The sequence below is a fragment of the Plecotus auritus genome, assembly GCF_963455305.1.
Source record: "Plecotus auritus genome assembly, chromosome: 5".
NCBI classification, from domain to species: domain Eukaryota; kingdom Metazoa; phylum Chordata; class Mammalia; order Chiroptera; family Vespertilionidae; genus Plecotus; species Plecotus auritus.
The window spans coordinates 49,253,515-49,279,165 of NC_137776.1; the positions used below are offsets into that span (position 1 = coordinate 49,253,515).

At 40.9% G+C, this 25,651-nt stretch overlaps 1 protein-coding gene and 1 pseudogene across 2 annotated transcripts in view; both read left to right on the forward strand.

Moving 5' to 3' along the window:
* TLK1 (tousled like kinase 1) overlaps positions 1–25,651 on the forward strand; it is a 171,466-nt gene that overhangs the window by 113,902 nt on the left and 31,913 nt on the right. Inside the window, exons 9-12 of the mRNA XM_080668804.1 lie at positions 1,152–1,262; positions 1,377–1,513; positions 9,439–9,627; positions 16,323–16,389. Of these exons, the coding sequence (XP_080524930.1) occupies positions 1,152–1,262; positions 1,377–1,513; positions 9,439–9,627; positions 16,323–16,389 (504 nt within the window). The remainder of the gene's footprint in view (positions 1–1,151; positions 1,263–1,376; positions 1,514–9,438; positions 9,628–16,322; positions 16,390–25,651) is intronic.
* Positions 5,091–6,750, forward strand: LOC308249523 (D-3-phosphoglycerate dehydrogenase-like; annotated as a pseudogene). The gene has a single exon. The product of its transcript is annotated as a D-3-phosphoglycerate dehydrogenase-like (transcript).

A 25,651-nucleotide genomic window follows, 5' to 3' on the forward strand; every position in this document is an offset into this window, starting at 1 on the left:
CTATCATAATTACCATAGCTTTCTTGATATGTAGTTGAACAAATATCTTCTTTTTGGCTATATTTGGCCCTTTGCAGTCTTAGAGAAATGTAAACTTAGGTTTTCAAGTTACACAATTTGTTGGGGTTTTGTTTGAATTGCTCCTGATGCAATGAAGAAGGAACTATTGGTGCCAAATTCCATTTATGTTCCTCAGAAAGTATCTCATCTGCTAGCATTTTTTATTTAACATGGCACTTTCTTTTGCCTTTCACCATGATTGGCCTACACCTAGGTTCTCAAAGTATGATCCCCAGATCAGAAACATAAGCAATACTGAGGAACTTATTAGAAATAAATTTTCAGATCCTACCTCAGGTCTACTGATTCAGAAACTCTGGGGATGGGTCCCAATAATCTGTGTTCTAACAAGCCCTCCAGGTTATTTTCTGGTCACTATACTAGACTAACCAGACTCATCTCCTGAGTTTAGAGAGAGGCCCCTTCTCTGAACATGTGGCTGCCTGCAAAGTCAACAAAATTGATGTATTTTTGTCAAGAAAGGTGGTGGGAATGTTTAGCTATTAAATAGGCATCTACAGTGTCATCCACAAATTGAAGGGAGAAAATTGTTTATTAATTAATAAGATGGAAAAGAATCATTCATTTTTCAAATTGAAGGGAGAAAATTGTTTATTAATTAATAAGATGGAAAAGAATCATTCATTTTTAAGTGTTAGATACTTTATATACTATATTTCAATTATTTTTAACTAAGTTAGTTAGATGGCATTGCCCATATTTTAAAAATAAGACAACTGAACTAAGATTCAGATAACTTAAAGAGTGGATTTGAACCCATGGAGTATGGATACAAATTCCATTTACTTTCCAATACACCAGTGGTCAGCAAACTCAATAGTCAACAGAGCGGCAAACCATGCCTCGCGAGCCGCAGTTTGCCGACCACTGCACTACACAATCAAGCAGCATTTAACAGTACTACCCCATGGTAAGCAGGTGTTTTTCAAAAATTGTTATTATCATATTCAAATATATAATCTTACTAATTTTTTTTCTTTATGTAATTTATTCAAAACGTTAAAAATATTCCAAAGTGTCTCGTAAATACAAATTGTAGATCTTTTCCATTTTTCTACTTATTCTTGTAGGCTAACTGTGATCTCAGACGGCAAATAGATGAACAACAAAAATTACTTGAAAAATACAAAGAACGATTAAATAAGTGCATATCAATGAGCAAGAAATTACTTATTGAAAAGGTAAGTTAAAAGTTCGATAAAATTTCCCTTCCCTTTTACTAGCCCCCTTTGCCTTGTATGCTCTTAAAATTTAAATGAATATCATTGAGCGCTGATTTTTCCTCCTTTTTTCAGAGTAACCAAGAAAAACTGTCAAGCCGGGAGAAGAGTATGCAAGACAGATTACGCCTTGGACACTTCACAACAGTTAGACATGGTGCTTCATTTACTGAACAATGGACAGATGGTTTTGCATTTCAGAATCTTGTGAAGTTAGTCATTCTTACATTTTAAAAAATTTAGTATTCCTTTGTGTTTTCATTACTTTCAACGATTATAGATTTGGAATTTTGTTGTGCATCTATTCTTACTACTCTTTGAGATCATAAATTTAGTACATTTGAAAGGAACATAAAACAAAGATAAATTTAGCTTTAGCAGACTTCTTGACTAGTTAGCATTCATCTTTATATGATGTTTTATGATGTATGTAGCATTCATCTATATATAATTCATCTACTGTGTATTCTAAAGTCATATTCAGAATAATACTAGGTGTATTATTCTGAATATGACTTTCTGAAATACAAACTGACCTATCTTTATAGATAATTTAGAAGTAAAATTGTTGAAAATTTAATTTTTATTGGAAGATTTATATCTATATATGGGATTTTTCTGCTTAGTTTTTTTTTCTTTTAAATATGTTTTTATTAATTTCAGAGAGGAAGGGAGAGGGAGAGAGAGATAGAAACATCAATGATGAGAGAGAATCATTGATCTGCTGCCTCCTGCATGCTCCACACTGAGGATGGAGCCCACAACCCAGGCATATGCCCTCACGTGGAATCAACTGTGACCTCCTGGTTCATAGGTTAATGTTCAACCACTGACCCACACTGGCCGGGCAATTGGTTGATTCTTGTATGTGCCCTGACTAGGGTTTGAGCCTGCAACCTTGGCATATCGGGGATGTAATCAACTGAGCTACCAGCCAGGGCACATACACATATTTTATGTCAATCTGTTTATCAGTGTGTATCAGTGATATAACCCAAAGTATTTGGAGAATGAGAAGAGAAATAAAAATTAATAATATTAAATTAATAGGCTCTAAATTGTATGGTCATTCCTAAATAATCAGGTATTAGCTATCTATTCATTCCAATAATTTTTTACTTTCCATAAGTTGAAATGATTTAATTCCACTTTCAATTGAAAACTGGACTAAAGTCTGGCTTTGTTACTCTTGAGATTTTCTCAGCTCTTCTATCTAGGTCAAGCATGTCAAACTCAAAGGCTAACACGGGCCAAATAAACAAGGTTTAAGTTTATGTGGGCCGCAAAAAAAACAAAAGCTTCAATTTTCATAGAAACGTAGGTTTATTTTGATGGAGACATGCTGAATACAAAGGGCTGAAATAAATGAGTAATCGTTAACATAAAATAATAGAACATTTTAATAAAAATTAATATTTTTTTACCAGACCCTGGGTAACTGCACAAATTAATAAGCGTAACACAAATAAACCTATTTTTCTTGTTCTCCGAAAGCAAAATATTTCCTGTTGCGCATACCAAACAAGTCAGTCCAAGACTAATGGCGTGTCAATTGGCTGCTAAAATATCCACTACTAGTAATAGTGGAGAGAAATGGTGCGCCTACGCTTAAGGGAAATGAATGCAACACGATTATAGTAATCGGTCACTAGCAAACGTTGTAGTTCGTTATTAATAACTAGAGGCCTGGTGCATGAAATTCGTGTACATTAAAAGGGGATTAATTAGAGGAAATATTTTAATATTGCTATTTGCCCTTTCTCTATAACAGAAGTGTCAGAGATGAAAGAAAATTAGTAAAATATACATGAAAATCTTTCTCCTGTCAGAGTCTGGGGTGTGCTGCGGGACCCAAAGTCAAGTCCCTGCCCACCTGCGGTGTTTCAAAATCACGAGAGACCCAGACCCAGCCGGCCCCAACCTTGTCAAACCCCACTGGGCAGGGGGTGCAGCCTCAGGTCCCCTGGTCTGGCACCGGGCAGGGGTGCAGCTTCACGTCCCCCGTCAAACCCCGCCGGGTCGGAGGGGGCAGCCGCAGCCTCAGGGCCCTGTCAAGCCCCGCAGGGTGGGGGACACAGCCTCAGGTTCCCCGGCCGGGGTGGGGGATGCAGCCTGAGATCCCTCGGCCTGGCGCCAGAGCGGGCGGCGCGGCCTGAGGTCCCCCAGCATGGGCAGGGGTGGGGGGCACGCCTTGAGGTCCCCCGTCAAGTCCCGCCGGGTGGGGGGGACGCAGGTCCCTTGCCCCGGCCCAGCATCACCCAGCCTCAGGTCCCTGCTAATTGCTCGTTAAGGCTTGTTACGGGAACTCGGCCTCCACTGTGGGTGCAGCCAGCTTTGTGACAGCATGACAGTCGATTTGCATATTCCCTCTTTATATAGATAGATTATGTATAACAGGATATTGTAAAAATTAAGTTATGAAATTTTTATTAAAACATTTATTGCATACCGTTATATTGGCTGGGCCGCAAAAATGTTGTGGTCCGTATGTGGCCCATGGGTCGCAAGTTTGACATGCTTGACCTAGGTGATTCTTGATTCTTTTACTCCTACTGTATTTTACTGCTGTCTGGCTAGGACCACAGGAAAAGGAAATGCTTGTAAAGCCAATTCTGCATCAGCGGAGTAGAACTTCTGTAGTTCTGACTTGATGTGGGTGAGGGAACAAGGAATTGAAACATTTGACTTGTTCTAAAACTGAGTATTATTACTATGTATAGTTTTAAAGTTTTTTGTTAGCATGGTGAGTTGACCCCAAAGGGAACAAGGTTACTATTGGAATAAGTTTAAGGTGTTGTATGATGGGATAGTTTAAAAAAACTTCATAGTTACCTACTTAATGCTCTGGTCAAATTGCTAAAATCTCCAATCTATATTTTTATAGATCTTATATCTACTAGTTTTTAGAATTAGTATGCTTTAGATCAGGGGTCCTCAAACTACGGCCCGCGGGCCACATGCGGCCCGCCGAGGACATTTATCCAGCCCGCCGGGTGCCGCTGCCTGTCCTGCTTAGCAGCCAACTCGTCCCAGGCCCGCAATGCGCATAGGAATTTGTTCATAGTTTTTTTTTTTAAACTATAGTCTGGCCCTCCAACGGTCTGAGGGACAGTGAACTGGCCCCCTGTTTAAAAAGTTTGAGGACCCCTGCTTTAGATTCTTGAATGGGTAGCAGTAATAATTTGTAGTTTTATTAATTGCCCTTCTTTTCAAAGCCATGCTAATTTTTTTGTTTTCTTTCTTTAAATTATCAAAATTTTTTCTTTCTAATCTCTATAATAAAGAGCCAGGGTGTAACACTGTTATGACCGAAGCTCGGCCAGACCTGAAGTCAGTGCTGGGTTGCCATGGCAACCCAGCGCTGACTGCTTTTGCTGCGGGCACGGTGCCCCAGCACTGACTGCTGAGGGGGCTGCAAATCAGGGCCAGAGAGAGGCCTGAAGAGAGAAGCAGGGACTGATCCGTTGCCTCTGTGGCAGCTTTTGACCAGCACTTGCCTCTCTCTTTCTCTCCCAGTCTGGCCAGCAGCCGCACCTCGATTTCTCTCCAGGACTCCACGCAGCCCCGCCTTTCTGATCAGGCCCTGTTGATAGGCCCAGAGACACTGACTGGCATAGAAACTGACTAATCAGAACCAAATCTGGGTGAAGTATGAGGAACCAATGGCTGCCTAGGAGGCGGAGTTTTTGATGCTGACTGGCATAGAAACTGACCAATCAGAACCAAAACTGGGGCCTTAGAGGTGTTTCTGTCCAGGGAGAGTGATCAATCCCGAGGCCGGCTCCAGCAATGGCCTTTGCAAATCTACAGAAAGTGCTCATCAGTGACATCCTGGACCCTTGCTGCCAGAAGATCCTGCAAGATGGAGAGCTGCAGGTGGTGGAAAAGCAGAACTGAGTAAAGAGGAGCTGATAACCGAGCTGCAGGATTACAAAGGCCTTATCGTCCGCTTGGCCACCAAGGTGACCACAGATGTCATCAACGCAGCAGAGAAGGTTCAGGTGGTGGGCAGGGCCGGCACCGGCGTGGACAACATGGATCTGGAGGCTGCCACGAGGAAGGGCATCCTGGTCATGAACACTCCCATTGGGAACAGTCTTAGTGCTGCGGAGCTCACCTGTGGGATGATCATGTGTCTGGCCAGGCAGATTCCCCAGTCAGCGGCTTCGATGAAGGATGGCAAATGGGACCGAAAGAAGTTCATGGGAACCGAGTTGAATGGAAAGACCCTGGGAATTCTTGGCCTGGGAAGGATCAGGAGAGAGGTGGCTGTCTGGATGCAGTCCTTCGGGATGAAGACTGTAGGGTATGACCCCCATCATCTCACCAGAGGTCTCAGCCTCCAGCATTCATCAGCCGCCCCTGGAGGAGATCTGGCCCCTGTGACTTCATCACTGTGCATACCCCTCTCCTGCCCTCCATGACAGGCCTGCTGAATGACAGCACCTTTGCCCTGTGCAAGAAGGGCATGTGTGTGGTGAACTGCGCCCGCGGAGGGATCATGGATGAGGGCACCCTGCTCCAGGCCCTGTAGTCGGGGCAGTGCGTGGGCGCAGTGCTGGACGTGTTCACAGAGGAGCCGCCTCGGGACCGCGCCTTGGTAGACCACAAGAATGTCATCAGCTGCCCCCACGTGGGCGCCAGCACCAAGGAGGCCCAGAGCCGCTGCGAGGAGGAGATCACTGTCCAGTTTGTGGACATGGTGAAGGGGAGAGCCCTCACAGGGGTCGTGAATACCGAGGCCCTTACCAGCACCTTCTCTCCGCACATCAAACCTTGGATCAGTCTGCCAGAAGTTCTGGGGACTCTGATGCGAGCCTTGGCAGGGTCCCCCAAAGGGACCATCCAGGTGGTAACGCAGGGCTTATCCCTGAAGAATGCCGGGAACTGCCTGAGCCCCACAGTCATTGTTGGCCTCCTCAAAGACGCTTCTAATCATGTGGATGTGAACTTGGTGAACACCAAGCTGCTGGTGAAGGAGGCCAGTCTCAATGTAACCACCTCCCATAACCCCACTGTGCCAGGAGAGCAAGGATGCACGGAAGGCCTACTGAGCGTGGCCCTGGCAGGTGCCCCCACCAGGCTGTGGGCTTTGTCCAGGGCACCACACCTGTGCTGCAGGCACTCAATGGAGCTGCCTTCAGACCAGAAATGCCTCTCCGCAGGGGTCTGCCCCTGCTCCTGTTCTGGGCTCAACTCTCCAACCATGCCATGTTGCCTACCATGATTGGGCTCCTGGCAGAAGCAGGCGTGCAGCTACTGCCCTACCAGACCAGTGGTGTCCAATGGGGAGACCTGGCATGTCATGGGCAGCTCCTCCCTGCTGCCCAGCCTGGACACCTGGAAGTAGCATGTGACCGAGGCCTTTCAGTTTCACTTCTTGGGGCTCACCAGGACTAGCCTTGGGGGCTTTGTGATCAACATTGAGAGGTCACATTCCCGGGGCTGACACCACTTACGTGGTCTGACCCCTGTAATAACCACTTAATAAACAGCCTATCCTACCCCCCCCCCAAAAAAAAAAAAACACCAAATCTGGGTCAACTGTGAGGAGCCAATGGCTGCCTAGGAGGCGGAGCTTTTGACACTGACTGGCATAGAAACCAACCATCAGAACAAAGTTGGCCAGCAGAAGAGGGCAGTTGGGGGCAAGATCAGGCCTGCAGGGGAGGGCCATTGGGGGTGAGATCAGGCCGGCAGGGTACAGCAGTTGGTGGCAACCAGGCCAGCAAGGAGAGGGCAGTTAGGGACGAGATCAGGCCAGTAGGGGAGGGCCATTGGGGGTGAGATCAGGCCGGCAGGGAAGGGCAGTTGGGGACATCCAGGCCAGCAGGGGAGGGCAGTTGGGGGCGAGATCAGGCAGGCAGAGGCAGTTAGGGGTGATCAGGCAGGTGAGCAGTTAGGAGCCAGCAGTCCCAGATTGTGAGAGGGATGTGGAATCGGGCCTAAACCAACAGTTGGACATCCCCCAAGGGTCCCCGATTGGAGAGGGTGCAGTCTGGGCTGAGGGAACCCCCCTCCGTGCACGAATTTCATGCACTGGGCCACTGGTTTATAATTGAGGTCAATTTGTGTTTCTTTCAAAGTATCACTTGCCCATTCCCAGAATTTCTTAAGAGAGATAACTTTAGAAAATAATACTTTTAGGTTTATATTTGCTTTCTGTAAATTTTTTTGCAAACACTAAGTAATGTGATGCATGTATAAAATCTCCTCTATACTTAGTTCTTCTTTTTTAATATCATGTGTATTTCATTCAACAAATACAGGAGTGGGCAAAAGGAGGTTTTCAGTTATGAGTATGAGAAAAACAAAGTTAATAAAACCATTGTAATAATCATATTCTGCATGTCTTTTTCCATACAAATAACTGAAAACCTACTTTTGCTAATTTTTATATTTTTTGAATACCTAGTACAGGGGTCCTCAAACTTTTTAAACAGGGGGCCAGTTCACTGTCCCTCAGACCGTTGGAGGGCCAGACTATAGTGTAAAAAAAAACTATGAACAAATTCCTATGCGCACTGCGGCCCCGGGACGAGTTGGCTGCTAAGCAGGACAGGCAGCAGCACCCGGCGGGCCGGATAAATGCTCTTGGCGGGCCGCATGTGGCCCGCAGGCCGTAGTTTGAGGACCCCTGACCTAGTACGTACCAATCCCTATGTTGGACACTAGGAATACAATCTACCTATAATAATAAAAGTGTAATATGCTAATTAGACCGGACAGCCGGACATCCTTCCCGACAAAGCCGCCGGGGCGGGGGCTGAGGCAGAGGCGATTAGGAACTATCAGGCAGGCAGGTGAGCAGTTAGGGGTGATCAGGCAGGAAGGCGATTGGTTAGGGGCCATCAGGCAGGCAGACAAGTGGTTAGGGGTGATAAGGCAGGCAGGCAGGCTGGCCAGCTGTTAGGAGCCATCAATCCCAGATTGCAAGAGGGATGTCCGACTGCCAGTTTCAGGCCTAAACCGGCAGTTGGACATCCCCTGAGGGGTCCTGGATTGCAAGAGGATGCAGGCCAGGCCAAGGGACCCTCCTCCCACCCCCTGTGCATGAATTTTGTGTACCAGGCCTCTAGTCTATATATATAAAAGCCTAAGCGACCAGTCGACGGAATGACCAGTTGCTATGACATGCACTGACCCCCAGGGGACAGACACTCAATGCAGGAGCTGCCGCCTGGTGGTCAGTGTGCTCCCACAGCCTACCTCTCGAGGCTGGCCAACCTCCCATGGCCCCAGTTGGCCCCAATCGCCAGCCAGGCCGAGGGACCCCACCTGTGCATGAATTTGTGTACCAGGCCTCTAATAGGATGTAAAATAGATGTAGTTTCTATTCTAGGCGTCCTCAAACTACAGCCCGCGGGCCACATGCGGCCCGCCGAGGACCTTTATCTGGCCTGCCGAGTGCCGCTGCCTGTCCTGCTTAGCAGCCAACTCGTCCCGGGCCCGCAGTGCGCATAGGAATTTGTTCATAGTTTTTTTTTTAAACTATAGTCTGGCCCTCCAATGGTCTGAGGGACAGTGAACTGGCCCCCTGTTTAAAAAGTTTGAGGACCCTTGGTCTATTCTCATGGAGTGATGTTGTCCAACCAGACCATTCTGATCAAGTATCTACAGGAATGATATTTGCTAGAAAGGAGTAGGTAGATACCATGAGAATATATATAGCAACACATCTTTGCCTAGTCTAGGGGGCTTAACAGATGGATACCCCATTTAGAAATGGGTGTTTCATGCCGAAACCGGTTTGGCTCAGTGGATAGAGCGTCGGCCTGCGGACTGAAGGGTCCCGGGTTCGATTCCGGTCAAGGGCATGTACCTTGGTTGCGGGCACATCCCCAGTGGGAGGTGTGCAGGAGGCAGCTGATCGATGTTTCTCTCTCATCGATGTTTCTAGCTCTCTATCCCTCTCCGTTCCTCTCTGTAAAATATCAATAAAATATATTTAAAAAAAAAAAAAAAGAAAAAGAAATGGGTGTTTCAGATGAGCAGTGAGTACCAGTTGGTTCACAAGGGAGGGACCAAAAAGGTACAAATCTGTGTTATGACCTTTTATGTTTATTAATATATTTTCATTTTTTAACTGAAAAGTAATGGAACATTAATATGGTTTTTTACATTTATTTTTATACAGGCAACAAGAATGGGTGAATCAGCAAAGGGAAGATATTGAAAGGCAAAGGAAACTTCTAGCCAAACGCAAACCTCCCACAGCTAATAATTCTCAGGCACCCTCTACCAACTCTGAACCAAAACAGAGGAAAACTAAAGCAGTCAATGGCGCAGAAAATGATCCCTTTGTTAGACCAAATTTACCGCAACTGTAAGTCTCCCATTTTTAATTTTCTTTTTTTAAAATTGTAGCCAGTGAGCATGAATGTTAGTAATGGATGTTATTTATAATTAACTAATACTTAAGTAGTAATAATAATTTTAGCCACGAAGGAAGGCAGTATTGAAAATTTACCTTTAAATTAATAATAAGCCCCAAATAACCTGAATTTTACTTTTGTAAGTGGAGATTTATTAATCCTCTTTAAAAAAACGGAGACTTAGGTAGCTAAGAGACTGGAATCCCCTCTTCATGTCTGAGTGGGTCAGTTATTAATGTTCTTTTTTCTAAGAGAATGTTAACTTAAATAATAAATAGCTGCCATACGTTTTCTCAACCTGTGGAAGCAGTACATTGTTTTCTAAATTTTTTGCTTTAATGCTGCATAACTCTTTATAATTCAAGGGACAAAGACATTTTTAAAAATAGTTACATGATTATCATAGATAATTTGGAAAATACAGAAGAACATAATAAAATAATATAGATCATGATCTGATCCCACAGAGAACACCATTGTTAAAATGGTGATATATAGTAATCCTCCCTTTTCTGCATTTTGCTTTTCTCAGTTTCAGTTACCCATGGTCAACCATGGTCCAAAATATTAAATGGAAAATTCCAGAAATAAACAAATTATGAGTTTTAAATTGCATGCCATTCTGAGTAATGTACTGAAATCTCACACCATCCCACTCTGTCCCATCTGGAATATGCATCATCCCTTTGTCCAGTGTGTCCACACACTATCCACTGCCTGCTCATTAGTCACTTACTAGCTGTCTTGGTTATCGGATTGACTATTGTAGTACGTAGTGCTTGTGTTTAAGTAACCCTTATTTTACTTAATAATGGCCCCAAACCATAAGAGTAGTGATGCTGGCAATCCAGATGTGCCAGAGAGAAGCCTAAAGTGCTTCCTTTAAGTGAAAAGGTGAGTACAGTAAGGCATTTTGAGAGAGCACATTCACATAATTGTTATTACTGTATATTGTTATAATTGTTTTATTATTTCTTGCTGTGTCTAATTTATAAATTAAACTATCATTGGTATGTATGTATAGGAAAAACGTAGTATGTACAGGGTTCAGTGCTATCCATGGATTGGGCATCCACTGGGGGTCTTGGAACATATCCCCTATGGATAGGAGGGGAATAATACTGTACAGATGTATCTAAACGTATTTTTCTATTCTACAACAATTTTCAAAAGTTCATGTGAGTAGGAAATACATAAACACACACACACACACCCTGTTTGATGTTTTTTATGGGTGTATTATTTTTCTCCTTTCTTTTTTAATTTTTATTGATTTTTAGAGAGGAAGGCAGATGGAAACATCAGTGGTGAGAGAGATCGAGCCCACAGCTGGGCATGTGCCCTTAACTGGAATTGAACCCGGGACCCTTCAGTCCGCAGGCTGATACTCCATCCACTGAGCCAAACCAGTTAGGGCCTTTTTCTCCTTTCTTGAAAGATAATGTTTTATCTATGCTTTGAATCACATTTCCTATATCAAGGACCTCTTCTTTTTTTTTTTTTTTTAAATATATTTTATTGATATTTCACAGAGAGGAAGGGAGAGGGATAGAGAGCCAGAAACATCGATGAGAGAGAAACATCGATCAGCCGCCTCCTGCACACCTCCCACTGAGGATGTGCCCGCAACCAAGGTACATGCCCTTGACCGGAATCGAACCCAGGACCTCTCAGTCCGCAGGCCGATGCTCTATCCACTGAGCCAAACCGGTTTCGGCAAGGACCTCTTCTATTAATACCTTCGTTATCTTACATGTTCAACTTTTTGTTTTCTCTCTTTTAGAAAACAAAGCAAAAACCTCCCCCTCAATTATAAATTCCTCTGGTCTTCATGTTCTGTCGTCTTTCTATTTTGACACCTTCTGCACCTTCTGCCTCAAGATTTCTCCTTTAACTGAAAATTTTTTAAAGATTATAAACTATTTCCTTGATGGTAAATGCAATAGACATTTGAGTCTTCAACTTGGCAGCATTGAATATAGTTGCATCTTAACTTTTTCTTAAAAGACTTTTATTGTCTTAGTGTTTGAAATAACCTTGTTCTCCTAATTTTCATTTAACTTACTTGGATTCGTCTTCTTGGTCTCTGTTATGGACTGGAAGTGTTTTGTGGCTTTCCCCCTATTTAAATCTGCTTCTGCATAAGAATGTAATCAAATTGCTGTGTAGTATCACTTAATTTGCCACTCCAAGAACACATAGCAGCATAACTTCAGGGTTAGTTCTAAGTCAACATATGCAATAAAATGGGATGGAAATGAGACAAGTCTATGATTATTAAACTATAGTTACAGCTGTTACCATCTTGGAAGTAAGCAGGAAGCTAAACACCTGTAACAAACTAGAAAAAAATGGTGTGTTGAATAAGAGAAAATGAAAATCAAATGCTTATGGATTGTAATTTAGTATTTACCTACCACTTTCCATATGCCAGGAACTGTGCTAGATATTGAGACTATTTATAAAGATAAAATAGTGACATAAATGTTACAATATAGGCAGGAATGTACAAAAGGCCATGGGCACCTGACTTGATGGGGAGGGGAAAAACTAGGAAGAAAAAAGGTTAGTTAGAGAGAGCTTTCTATTGAAATTGATATCTGAGCCAAGTGTTCAAGGATGAATAGGAAATGAGGTGAAGAAGGGCAAGGACCAGATGCATAAAGGCACAGAAAGCATAGTCCATTTAGAGAACTACAAGAGTTTTAACATAGGGTACACAGGGCAGATGTTGGCGAATAAGGATAGAGAAATAAGAAGGCCTGTAGAGGGTCTTCAGTGAGAGTGAATTTTATCTTGACCACTGAAGGAAACATAAAAGTTACATGATGAGACATAAGAAAACAGTAATTGAGGCTAGAGAGGTCAGAAGGTGTCAGATCAAAAGTATTTTATAAGCTATCTTAATATCATTCAAACAACAGAGAGCTATGTTAGGGTTCTAAAGAAGAGAACAGAAGGATCATAATTTTATCTGGGAAAAAATGACTATTTACAACTGAAAATTGATTGGAGGACAAGATCAAAGCTGAAAGGGAGATGTATGTAAAAAAAAAAAAAACAAAAAAAAAACAAATGGGAGATAGCAATAACTTGAGTTAGAATGGTACCAGTGGGCACTTACATAAGTGGGTACATTTAAGCTATAGAAGAACAATTTGGTGTCTATTAGGTGGAGTTAAAGCTAACACACACTTTCTTCTATATAACTGCTCGCCTACCCATCAACTCTTTTTTTTAAGCAACAAATTTACAAAAAGTAAATCATTTGCTAAATTAAAAAAGATAGCCATATGTTTTAACTACAATTTACACAGCCCCCCAAATTAGGAAAGATTTGAAAAAGGAAGTAGATTTTGAGATGGACTTTAAAAGATAAGATTATCAGCACCTATTTATTAGTGGGAAATGATAAAAATCTTGATCTAAAATGTTAAGGGTGACAACCAAAATTCTGGCATGTGGCATTGAGAGGATGGCAGAACCATTTAATAATAGAGAACACAGGAAAAGGCAAAGTGTGTGTGCGTGTACAGCTGGGGAGAGAGAGATTGAAATAGAAAAGATAATAGTAAATACAGTTTGTGTTTTGGATTGTTTTTAATAAATACAGTTTTGAACAGGCTGCATTACAAGTTCCTGTGAAATATTTAAGTACCAATATCAACTAAGCAAGGATATAAATATCCTTCAAAATTGAAATGTAAATATTTGATACTGAAGAGAGAAATGTGGCCTGGAGATAAAAGTTTGTAGCAACATATACATGGTAACTGAAACCCTGAGAGCAGCTAATACTCAAGGAGACTAGGTAGCTAATTCTCAAGATGTACGATGGCATAAAACAGATCCTTAAAAAACACCTACATTTTATAAATTGGTAGAGAAAATGATGTCCAGTCCATACATCCAAGGTTTGGCGTTTAGCATTTTTTGGAAGCCATTATTCTGTCTACCATAGTCTTCCCTCTGACCCAAGATTCACATCTTTCCCACATGAAAAATATATTCATCTCTTCATCCTATCCCAAAAAACCCAAAAACCTCACCCACAATACAGCATCAACTCAACATCCAAAATCTCATCTATATCTCTCCAGCTCAAACAGTCTAAATCTCATTGTCTAAATCTGGTATGGGTGACTCTGTGTATAATTCACCCAGAGAGACAATTCCTCTTAATCTGTGAACCTCAAGAAACAGGCTTGTTCCAGAATACAGTGGTGAGGACAGACATAGGATAACAGTTTCCAGCTCAAACAAAAAAAAGTAAAGGAGTCATTGATCCCAAGCAGGTTCAAATCCATCAGACAAACTCAAACTCGATTTGGTTTCAAGGTCTGCTAATAATTATTTGTGGCTTGTGGCTCTGCCTTCTGGACCTGAAGTTTTGACAATAATTCCCATGAAGGTTATCATATATTTGTAGCTGAGTAGCTTTATCAGCCTGCTTCTTATTTGTAGAATTTGGGGGATGTGACAGACTTGCATGTTATACTCTCTGTCCTTTTAAATCCAAACTGTTACTTTTTCTGCTGTATAAGGTTCTTAAGAATCTTGTAGATCTCCCATGTATAAAGTAATGATTCATTCATTTAGACAAGAGGATCTTCCACAGTTCTTTTCTAAATAATCCAATCACTATTTTTGGCTTCTGCTGAGAAGGCTGAGGGAATCTATGAGTCACACACACCACTCTTCATCTTGTTAAAGACTATGTGACTGAATAATCTGGCCTCTCTGGGATATTAGCAAAAGGTTGTCCAGCTACACAATCTTTTCTCCCTTTTTTTTTTTTTTTTAAGAGAAACTTTTCTGCCCTAACTGGTTTGGCTCAGTGGATAGAGCATCGGCCTGGGAACTGAAGGGTCCCGGGTTCGATTCCCGTCAAGGGCATGTACCTTGGTTGTGGGCACATCCCCAGTAGGGGGCATGCAGGAGGCAGCTGATCAATGCTTCTCTCTCATCGATGTTTCTATCTCTCTATCCCTCTCCCTTCCTCTCTGTAAAAAAAATCAATAAAATATATATTTTTTTAAAAAACCTTTTCTGAGCAGTGAACCTCAATTTTAGTGTAATTCACACTTTGGGTAGGATGAGAATTTCTTAAGCCTTTAAGTCCTGATTCCTTATTTTTGAACATTTGTTCCCTTAATTTATCTCTCATCTCACATATTAATAAAAACAGCAAGAAGAAACTAGTCTATACCTTCAACACTGTTTTTCTTTAATTTTATTGCATTTTGCCGGGGGGGGGGGGGGGGTGACATTGGTTAATCGTAATATATAATAACCCAGGGTCTGTAATGACCAACCAAAGGCTCGACTGAACACCGGAGTCAGTCCTGTAGTCACCTGTGCGGGCGCAGCGACCCAGCACTGACTGCCAAGGGGGCTGCAGATCAGGCCTGAAGAGAGAGGCAGGGTCTGATCTGCAGCCTCCATGGCAGCTGTTGATCATCCGTTGCCTCTCTCTTTCTCTCCAGGCTTTGCCAGCAGCCACGCCTCTGTTTCTCTCCAGGCCATTGGGGGCTGCTGATCAGGCCCAGATATGCTGATTGGCATAGAAACTGACCAATCAGAACCAAATCTGGGTGAACTGTGAGGAGCCAATGGCTGCCTAGGAGGCGGAGCTTTTGATGCTGATTGGCATAGGAACCAACCAATCAGAACCAAATTGGCCAGCAGGGGAGGGCAGTTGGGGGCAAAATCAGGCCAGCAGGGGAGAGCAGTTGGGGGCAACCAGGCTGGCAGGGGAGGGCAGTTGGGGGCGAGATCAGGCCGGCAGGGGAGGGCAGTTAGGGGCGATTAGACAGGCAGAGGCAGTTAGGGGCTATCAGGCTGGCAGGGGGAAGCAGGTGGGGGCAACCAGGCCAGCAAGGGAGGGCAGTTGGGGGCGAGATCGGGCTGGCAGGGGAGGGCAGTTAGGGGTGATCAGGCAGGCAGGCAGAGGGGTTAGGGGCGATCAGGCAGGCAGGTAGGTGAGCAGTTAGGAGCCAGCGATCACTTGGTCCTAAACTGGCAGTTGGACATCCCCCAAGGAGTCCCCGATTGGAGAGGGTGCAGGCTGGGCTGAGGGAATCCCCCCTCCGTGCACAAATTTCATGCACTGGGCCAGTAGTGAAATTATATAGATTTCAGGGGTACAATTATATAATACATTATCTGTGTGTTGTATTGTGTGTTCACCACCCCAAATCAGGTCTCCTTCTATCACCATTTATCCCCCCTTTACCCTCTTCTTCTTCCTCCCACCCAACTTTCCCTCTGGTATTCTCCATAGTGTTGTCTGTGTCTATGAGTTGTTTTTTTCCTTAATTCCTTCACCATTTTCACTGAGCCCCTCCCACCCAAACCCTGCCCCTCTGACAGCTGTCAGTCTGTTCTGTATCTGTGAGTATTTATATTTTGTTTTGTTAGTTTACTTTGTTCATTAATTTCCACGTATATATTAATTTACTGTTCTATCTATAAGTATATATATTCTGAAGAATATTTTAAAGGACATTTGCCTTATATATTTTGGGTTGAAAGTTGTCAACATTTTCTTACTTCCATTGGATTAACTTAACTTTACATAGCTGGTTGTTAATAAGAAATAATAAGTATTATTCTTAATATCTAGAATCAATTTTATTTTTGACAGGTTGACTTTGGCAGAATATCATGAACAGGAAGAAATTTTCAAACTTAGACTAGGACATCTCAAAAAGGTATGTGAAACATCTGTTGGATTTTGTTTGTTACCGGAGGTTGTGGAGAGTTGTGTTATAAGTTTCTTATTAAAGAAATCTAATCTTAAGAAAGAAGAGAAAGTCTCCAAATTAAAAACTTTTAGACCAAAAAAAAAAAGAGCGGCATTACATTTGCTTATGTTGAGTATATTAAAAAAATATTCCATTACCTTGTGTCAACTTACAGACATTGAGATGCTGTTCCTGTAGTGAAGTAGTGATTCTTGGCCAGACCTCCAATCTTAACATTACTTTGTTTAAATGCTATTTTACTTGTTTATAAGCTGACATGCTAATCACTTCATTGTTTTTACAGTTTATATTTTTGGTTCATATCATTTCAAAAAAACATATTACAGTAAATTTCCCCCCTCAATTTTACTGACAGATATAAAATTCTTTTTCTTTAACCCGGCTTTTTAAATCATGTTTTCTGCTTGTCAGATTACTGAAATGTTGTTTTTTTATCCTCACCCAAGGATATGTGTGTGTTTTTTCATTGATTTTAGAGACAGAGAAACATTGGTGTGAGAGAGAAACATCTATTGGTTGCTTCCCTTATGTGTCCCAACAGGTGATTGAACCCCCAACCTTTTGGTGTATGGGACAATGCTCCAATTGTCTGAACCACCCTGTGAGGGCAGATTACTGAAAGTTTTTTAATAGGCTGAATAATAGTTGAAATTGAATTAGTGAGCTAATTGAAGTTAGTATCTCGGAAGTCATCTCCCTAGGGTAGGGTAAAATGGGACAGAGAAACCCATTCTGGTAGCAGCTACTATTCACGCTATGCTATTTTGTTTTGGCAAATCCATCAGCATGCTTCAGCCCCATGCCATTTAATTACAGGGAACAGAAAAAGGTTATAAATAGGGTATGTGTCATGTTCTGATACGTTTTGCAGAAGTGGGACCTGCCTCCAGGCTCCAGGTCAGTGGGCAGTGACTATGAGGACATTAAATAAACAAATAAGTAAATAAGTAAATTAAGTAAAGTAAGTAAGTGTATATCTAGAAACTTCGCATTAATGGGACCTGCCTCCAGGCTCCAGATCAGTGGGCAGTGACTATGAGGACATTAAATAAATAAGTAAGTAAGTAAGTGTGTGTATATCTAGAAACTTTGCATTAGTGTTCTTTTACTGTGCCATATATCTGTCTATGCTCCTGCTCAGAAAAGTCTCCACCTAAACTGCTTGAATAGTAAATTTATTCTGGGTGTTTTGTTTTATTTTTTAGTTCTTCATTCTTTTCTATTGTAATTATTGACTATTTCTCCTGCTTTTGGAGATACAGTAGACAACTGCAGTCTATTCTCTGTAACAGATGGAGTTGTAATGGGACTATAGAAGGAAGAGGGGATTTTGTAATATAGCATGAATTGAAGTATTTGAGTGCTCACCTAAGCCTTTTTGATAATGAATTCATAGGGACCCGTTTGATGTCCCATATAAAGATTTGTCAATTATTTTCTGATCAACCTTTCATGATAATGGGACAATCTATATATATGAAAGCCTAAGCGACTGTCCGACCAGTAGCTATGACGCATACTGACCACCAGGGGGCAGACGTTCAATGCAGGAGCTGCTGAGCTGTGGTGACTTGGCAGCTGCGGTTCTCGGATGATGCACCTGGAACCAGAGAGGAGGAAGCCCAATTCCAGGGTGCATCACTCAAGAACTGCCCTCTCGCAATCCAGGACCTCTTGGGGGATGTCGGAAAGCCGGTTTGGCCTGATCCCCTGAGGGACCCCACCAGTGCACGAATCCGTGCACCGGGCCTCTAGCCCAGTGGTCGGCAAACTGCAGCTCTGTTGACTAATGAGTTTGCCAACCACTGCCTTAGGGAAAAACACTTAAAAAACATTTTAATAATGTGCTAATGTCTTTAACCTGAAGTCAAAACTTCTGGGTGAGGGTAATGCCTTACACAGTGATCGGCAAACTCATTAGTCAACAGAGCAGCAAACTGCAGCTCACGAGCCGCAGTTTGCCAACCACTGCTCTAGCCCATTGGCTCCCCACTTCGGGTCTGGCTCCCCACTGGGCCTCTAGCTCATTGCTGAGGTCGTGGGTCTGGCCCTTACAGAAACTTTTCGACTCGATTAGCTAAATGATGAGACGTGCAGGACCTACTGGCTGCGGCCCCGACGTCTGGCTTCCACGCCGGCCCATCCACTTAATATCGATTTCCAGTGGAGGCAGCAAATTTTCCCACTACCACTCTCAGCTGGGAAACCGGCCGCAGCTTTTCTCATTCCAGTCAGACAGTAGTGCCAGCAGGCAACCTCTGGGGAGGGAAGGAGGCGAAGGAGCAGCTCAGATGGGAAGAAGGAAGTTCCCGCTGCCACAGGACACTGTCTGGGTGGAAGGGCCTGGGTGGGAGCCTGACATTGAGCAGAGTCCTGCCCTAGGCGGCTAGATTCTAGGCTAAGTAAATCCCGTTTGCTAAATAATTGCATTTTGCATCTAAATGTCCACAAATCGTCAGTTACCACCAAACTTAGGGTAAAGTGAGATGAAAGAAGCGAGACAGATACAGAGAGAAAGTGATATAATATTGGGAGAAGAGAGGAGGGAGCCTGATTCTGGGGTGCGTCACCCGAGAACCGCCCTCTTGCAATCCGGGACCCCTCAAGGGATGTCGGAGAGTCCGTTTAGGCCCGATCCCCGCAGGCCAGGCTAAATGGCCCCTCCAGTGCATGAATCCATGCACCGGGCCTCTCATAAGTATATAAGTACAGGTTTAACTGGAGGGTTTTTCTTTTAACATATAATAGTAAACTTCAAATTACTCTTTCTAAAGATGAGATTTTATATCCTATTTTTTGAAAACCTATAAAATCTGAAATTATAAAACAGTTAAATTGAGAATCACTTATTTGTATTAGGAAAAATACTTCACTTTTTAAAAGGCTTCAGAGGAGGGTTTGGTTTTGGTTTTGGTTGGTTGATATTTAAAACTTTCCTGGTACTTTTAAAATATTCAGTTTCTTTGAAATACTTCTGTTTTCTAAAGTGAGGTATATGTAAATGTCCAGATATTACATAAACAGTTGTGAACTGTTATAGAATATTACACCTTTTCATCTAACTTTTATGTTATTCTCTTTCCTATTATTTGACTTCTCCATTTTTTTAACTTATTCATTCTTTTTAATGACTGTCCCCTCCATAATCTTTTTCCTGTTTTATTTTTTCAAATTTACTGAGCAGTTTTAGATTTCTAACTTTATCTTCTTCTTAACCAATTTACAACATTACTTTTCTTTGCTATCCATCCTGGGATATTTTGGGGGATTGAATGAACTAGTAATGCTGGAACATACTCTCATGTCTTGCATTCTCATTTTCTTCTGAGAGACTATTTTGGGTGAGAAAAATTGAATCCATTTTAAAGAAAGGTGCTAGTAGTACATAGATACAAAGAACAAAATTGAATAGGTAGTGTCACCTTAGAACAAAAATAAAAATACCCTGCTTACCACTGGGTATTAATTTTTGAGTTGTATAATTAAAAAATAATAAGCATTAAGTTACATATTTTAAAAATAAGTTATCTGGCATTCTAAACCACAGTTGAAAAATAAATCATTTAAATAGGTCATTATGTTTTCTAAAAAGAAGGCTGATTGTACACTTTTAACAGAGAGAACAAGTATGACTTAAGAAAAAATACGTTATCACTCTCTTATCAGCTTCCTGTGCCCCTGGGTTTATTAAGCTGACATCAACTGTACCTCAGCTTGTAACTATATAGCTTCTACCATAGGCTGGATCTGATCTGTGAATATTTGATGTCCATGTAACCCTATGGGAATTCACTTGTGGTGTGTCAGCTTAGAGTTTAGATTTGGAGCCCGGCATACTCTTGCATTAGCCAGGCTGAATCTTGCTTTCGCTCTCCCTTTAATAAACACTTAGAGTTAAAGCAAAATTATTGGATTAATTTGTTGGGACAGAAAAAGAAAAGGTCCTCCTTTGAGGAAATTCATGCCATTTGGACATATGAGACTATAAGGACTTTGTATTGAAATGAATAATTTATGATGTGCATTATATTTTATAAATATAATAATTGAATAAGTAAGCAAATATGAAAATGTGTGTTTATCATTGAATAAGTCATAAAGTTCACATTCTGTGCTATTCTAGAGGTTTAGAAATATAAGTTCAAAGCTGTTAATGTGATAGAATAATGAATGAGTGTGAAGCAGAAACCTCTAAACTTTAGAGTCTAAAGGTAAGTCTATGGCTAAAATAAGCAGGTATTTCTGGTTACCACCAAATAGTAAATTTAATCTTACTTATGGCATACTAGTTTTGTCTCCTGAGATTAGGAAAATCACTGTGCAGCATCACCTTTGTTTTAATATATCAAGAATTCTTTAATATTTATTGTTACTTATTATCAGTTTATGAAATCATTGCTCTCTCACTGAGTGACTTATTTTCACACTGTGCCTGATACAGGCATGAATCAAGTTCTCATTTCAGGAAAATCACATAATATTACATTTTATGGGCTTGGAAGTTTAACCATTCTAGAGTGACCATTAATGTTAACTTTTTGAATGCCAAGATATGTATATGCTTTGTCTAAATTAATATCACTAGTAACCAGCAAAGCTTACATTTTCTCTTGAACCTTTCTCACTCCTATTTAAGTGGCAATACACAGAGGCTTTCTTCCTACATTCTTTTTGTTGTAGAGGACAGCAAGTTGATGCTTTTTATTCAGAAGAATTAATTCACTTGTAGCTTTCTTCCCATCTCTCTTAGAGTAGTGGGAATGTTTGCTTTTTTTTTTTTCCTTCCAGAAACATGCTATTTCATTTTCATCGCAGGTAAAGGAGAGCAGTTAAGTTTTTCACAAACACATATACTCTCTTTCTCTCACATATTACTTTCCTTGGGTATTCTATTAGAGATTGTTATATCAGCTAGAATGTTTTGTTATTAGCTGATATATATTACTTTTCACTCTAAATTTATTTTTAAAGTTCAACAAGCAACACAATTTTTTTTAAAAGTGTACATATTCTAACATAATTTTTCCTTTTATATAGTTTAAGGATATAACAGAAAAAAACTGATCTAATAAAATATATGGAGACCACACAAATTATTTCTAAAACTTTATTTTTTGTTAGTTCTCATCCGAGGATATTTTTTTCCACTGATTTTTAGTAGAAGAGAGAGAGAGAGAGGGATGGAGGGAGAGAGAGAAACATCGGTGTGAAAAAGACATATTGATTGGTTGCCTCCCACATGCCCTGAGCTCACCCTAACTGTGGCCAGAACGAACCTGCAACCCAGGCATGTGCCTTTGACCCTTACCTTTAACCAAGAATCCAGGGACCCTCTGGGGCTCATTTTGAGTTCTAACTACTGAGAACACGGGCCAAGACATTCCTTAAAAAAATTTTTTTAAAAACTTTTGTGCTACTAGTAATTATTTACACATTTTTCCAGTTACCACTTAATAATAGCTTATAGTTATAACGAGAGTAATTTCCTATCTTTCAAAACTTGTTCCTTTGAGGCAAAGCTGCTTAACTATCCTTTTTATGCCACATTTGGAACCTGTGGATTTAAGGGAACTAACAAACCATATACCAGTTAGCTTTTATGGTTGATTCTGTCTTAATTCCAGTCTTTGATAAATTCTAGTTATAGTAAAGCAATTTGTCTTTGTGATTTGAAGTGTTCTGTTAGATGGTTATTTGTCTATTTCAGAACATTATTCTGGAATTCAAGAAACTACGTGGGCGTGCTTTCCAAGGATTGTTCTTTTTTATCCCTAAAAATCCATCTTCCTTGTAATAGATGCTCTACAAGTTACCAATCATAATACCCCAAAATGATAAGAAAATAAGAAATTTGAAAGTTATTAGGGCCAATAACTATGTCTTGCCACTGCTATTTATTCAAATTTGTGATGTGAACAGCATGTGGATATGTGTTGCTCTTTATTTTTTAGTTTTGTCATCATCTAGATTCTAAACATTGATTAGTTGGAAAGAATGCATGTAGAAGATTTGACATCTCAGAATACAATATTGAATAGTGTCATAGGGATTGGCTTTAATGTATGTGTTTTAGGGGGTGGATGGAGGGGGAGAGAGACAGAGAGAGAGAGAGAGAGAGAGAGAGAGAGAGAGAGAGAGAGAATGAGAGAGATTTGTAAGCCCTGAATATAAATGCCAGAAGTTTTTTTGGAAAAACCATAACCAATTTGTAATTGAAACAGGATTAGTCAAGAATCATCAGCACCAACACAGATGTGTCTTTGCAGACCGAAGGAATCAGATAAACAATTTGCAGTCATCTCAATCTCTACTAAAACAAAAATCGCATCCAACATGCCACCTGACACCATTTCTTTCTCTCTCTCTCTCCTTTGCTCCTTGCGATGTGGCATTCATCTCTCCTTGTGCCTTCGTTCTGAAGAGATAACAGTATAGCAACAACTCTGCCACTGAAATCCTGTTCTCTGACTGATATTGGCACCTGCAAAGAGCAACAACCAGTGACAGGCAGCAGCAGCATCAGTATTATATCTTCCATGATGAAATCTTTACAGGTCAAGAACAAGCACACAGCACTTTTCTCATTCCTTCACAGTGGACCATGCAACTAGTTGAAATGGAAGACAATGGATTTGTCTACAAGCCTTTTGAGCAATGGAGAATGCAGGGCATTGATTTTAGGTGAAATGACCCCCAAGTATTCTTTAAGTTTGATATCTGCTTTGGTCTTCCTTTCTAGAATATCATTGTTATCTGATTTATTCTTTGTGGTCATACCTTAGTATGACCACAAAGAATTAAGTTTGCACATGTGACATATCTGGTCACTTTAGGTCTGAATAAGTATACGAAAATAATGAACAATAATATAATGCTAGAGGGGTTCATCTGTACACCTTTATATTCATGACCATGACTAGAAGAAATCTTTTGGGAGTTCTTCTGACAGTTAAAGCCACAACCACATTGTACGTTATGTTTCTCTAGAACATAACACAAGATGCTACTGTGTAGGCAGTAGTTTTCAGTGCAAGAATAAAAAATGCACTTTACTAGGAAAAGGCATGGTGAAGCCCATGGAGAATGTTACGGGGGTCCTGACTTCTTGGCATGCATGGGCAAGAGAAGTACCAAGAAGAGTGTTGCAGTTCTAAACTTCGTTCTTACTACTATTTCCCATTTAAAAATTAGTATTCTGTAAAAAAGGACTCCCGAGAGAACATGGGACTAGCTGTAGATAGGAAAACTCCCAGTATTTATATTCTCCCTCCTACTGTTACTATAGACCTGCAGGCATATTCCTGGCTCGTTGTTTCTTAATTTGGAAGTAGATGTTCTGTTACCAAAGTGAAACCATGGTGTTCAGTATTAATTTATCTAGTTGTATAGGCAGTGGAAATTTGGAAAGAATCTTAAAGTCATATTAGCCACTTCTCAATAAGAACTATAACTCCATGTCATTTATGTGCATATGTGTAGAGTCTGGAAGACTGGGCTTTTTCCATTATTGTGTTAAATCTTTTTAGACTTAAAAAAAACACACAAACAAACAAGGAATCCACAAAAATCCGGAAAAAAAAAAAAAAAAGGTTAAAGGGAAGCAGAAAGCTGTGAGAAGGGCTACAGTATACTCTGCTAAGGCGCTGTACCTGTATGTGCTAGGGCTTATGTTAGCACCCCATTAGTGTTTACATCAGGAATTTCACACACCCCCATACAGTCACTGTAATTTGTTTCAAAAGTGTACTAAATATTCTAAGCATTTAAATTTTGCCAGCCAGTTGAATTGTTATATTTATACTAGAGGCCCAGTGCATGAAATTCGTGCATGGGTAGGGTCCCTAGACCTGGCTGGCGATCAGGGCTGATCAGGGCCTTCTGGCTGTCCGCCAGGGCCTCCCTTCGTTCCACGCCACCCCCTGGTGGTCAGCGCACATCATAGTGAGCAATCGAACTCCCGAGGGGACACTTTGCATATTAGCTTTTTATATATATAGATGCTGTTGCTAAGGTAGGATTTTGTTTGGTTTTAAATAGAATGGGGGAATTGACAGAATCAATGTCCATTTTAACAGTTATTCACAATTAGGGGTTTTAATGTAAGTATTTATGCATTTAAAGAGAGAATAAAACACCATACCCACCATTACTTGCCCCCCTCCTCCAAGAAGGAAATGAAGTGGGAAGAAAACATTAAGGTTCTAAAATAATTGTCTGAGCCAGTTAAACACACCTGAGGGAGATATAGTAGCTTCTGTAATAATTAGCTCAATGAGTAGTTAGGGATGGGAGTGGAGAGAACATTTTTATACTTAGAAAGAACCCTACCACCCCAAGAATTTCATAATTTTTATCCTTTCTCCTCAGTCTACACAGTCATACTCAACAGAAATAGGACTACGCACAAGTAGTTTCAAATATGATTTCTACAAATTTAGATCTGCTGTCTAGATGGTCTTTAATTCTTTCCTGCACAACCATTTCCATTAGCTTTTAAATAGTGCCTTTTGTTAATTTTACCTTTCACTTTCCTGGTGATAAACTTTTAGAATGACATAAGTAGTTTATGTAATGAAACTTAATTTGAGGACCTAGAAATGCTAACTTTTGAGGGATTACTAGTGTCCATTACTAAACGATTTGAGTGTTAAACTTTGAAACCTCATTCTGAACTAGTTTTCCTAGACCAAGTAATGTTATGTGTTGAATAGACTATTTGAAGTGATATGCATTTCTTTGCTTCCACCATTTTCGTAATATACCACACGTAATTTCTTTTGTTTTAGCAACTCTCATCGATTATAGGCAAGCTGAGAACGTTACAGCAAAATAACTTTCCATCTTATCTTGGCTTTACAGAAAGGCAGCTCTTTCAAATTGAGGGTGTTTTTTTTTGCTCGGGTTTTTTGGGGGTGGGGGAATGACATGGAATATACTATACACTCAAGATTTGCTAAAGAAGTTGAAACTAGTGCATTCAATTTTTTCAGGAATGTATCGGTTTGACATGTGAAAATGCATTTTATAACTCCTTAAGCATTTATAGCTTAATGCCTATATAGCCCACCTTTCTTTTTAAAATTGCCATTATGGGAAATGCTCAAAAATACCCCAAATCCACCTAGCAGTTTTAACCTGGCATTTACAGAGATTCTACTTCGCTGTAATTTATTTTTGGCTTAAAATGTGAGCTAAGGGGATATTAAAT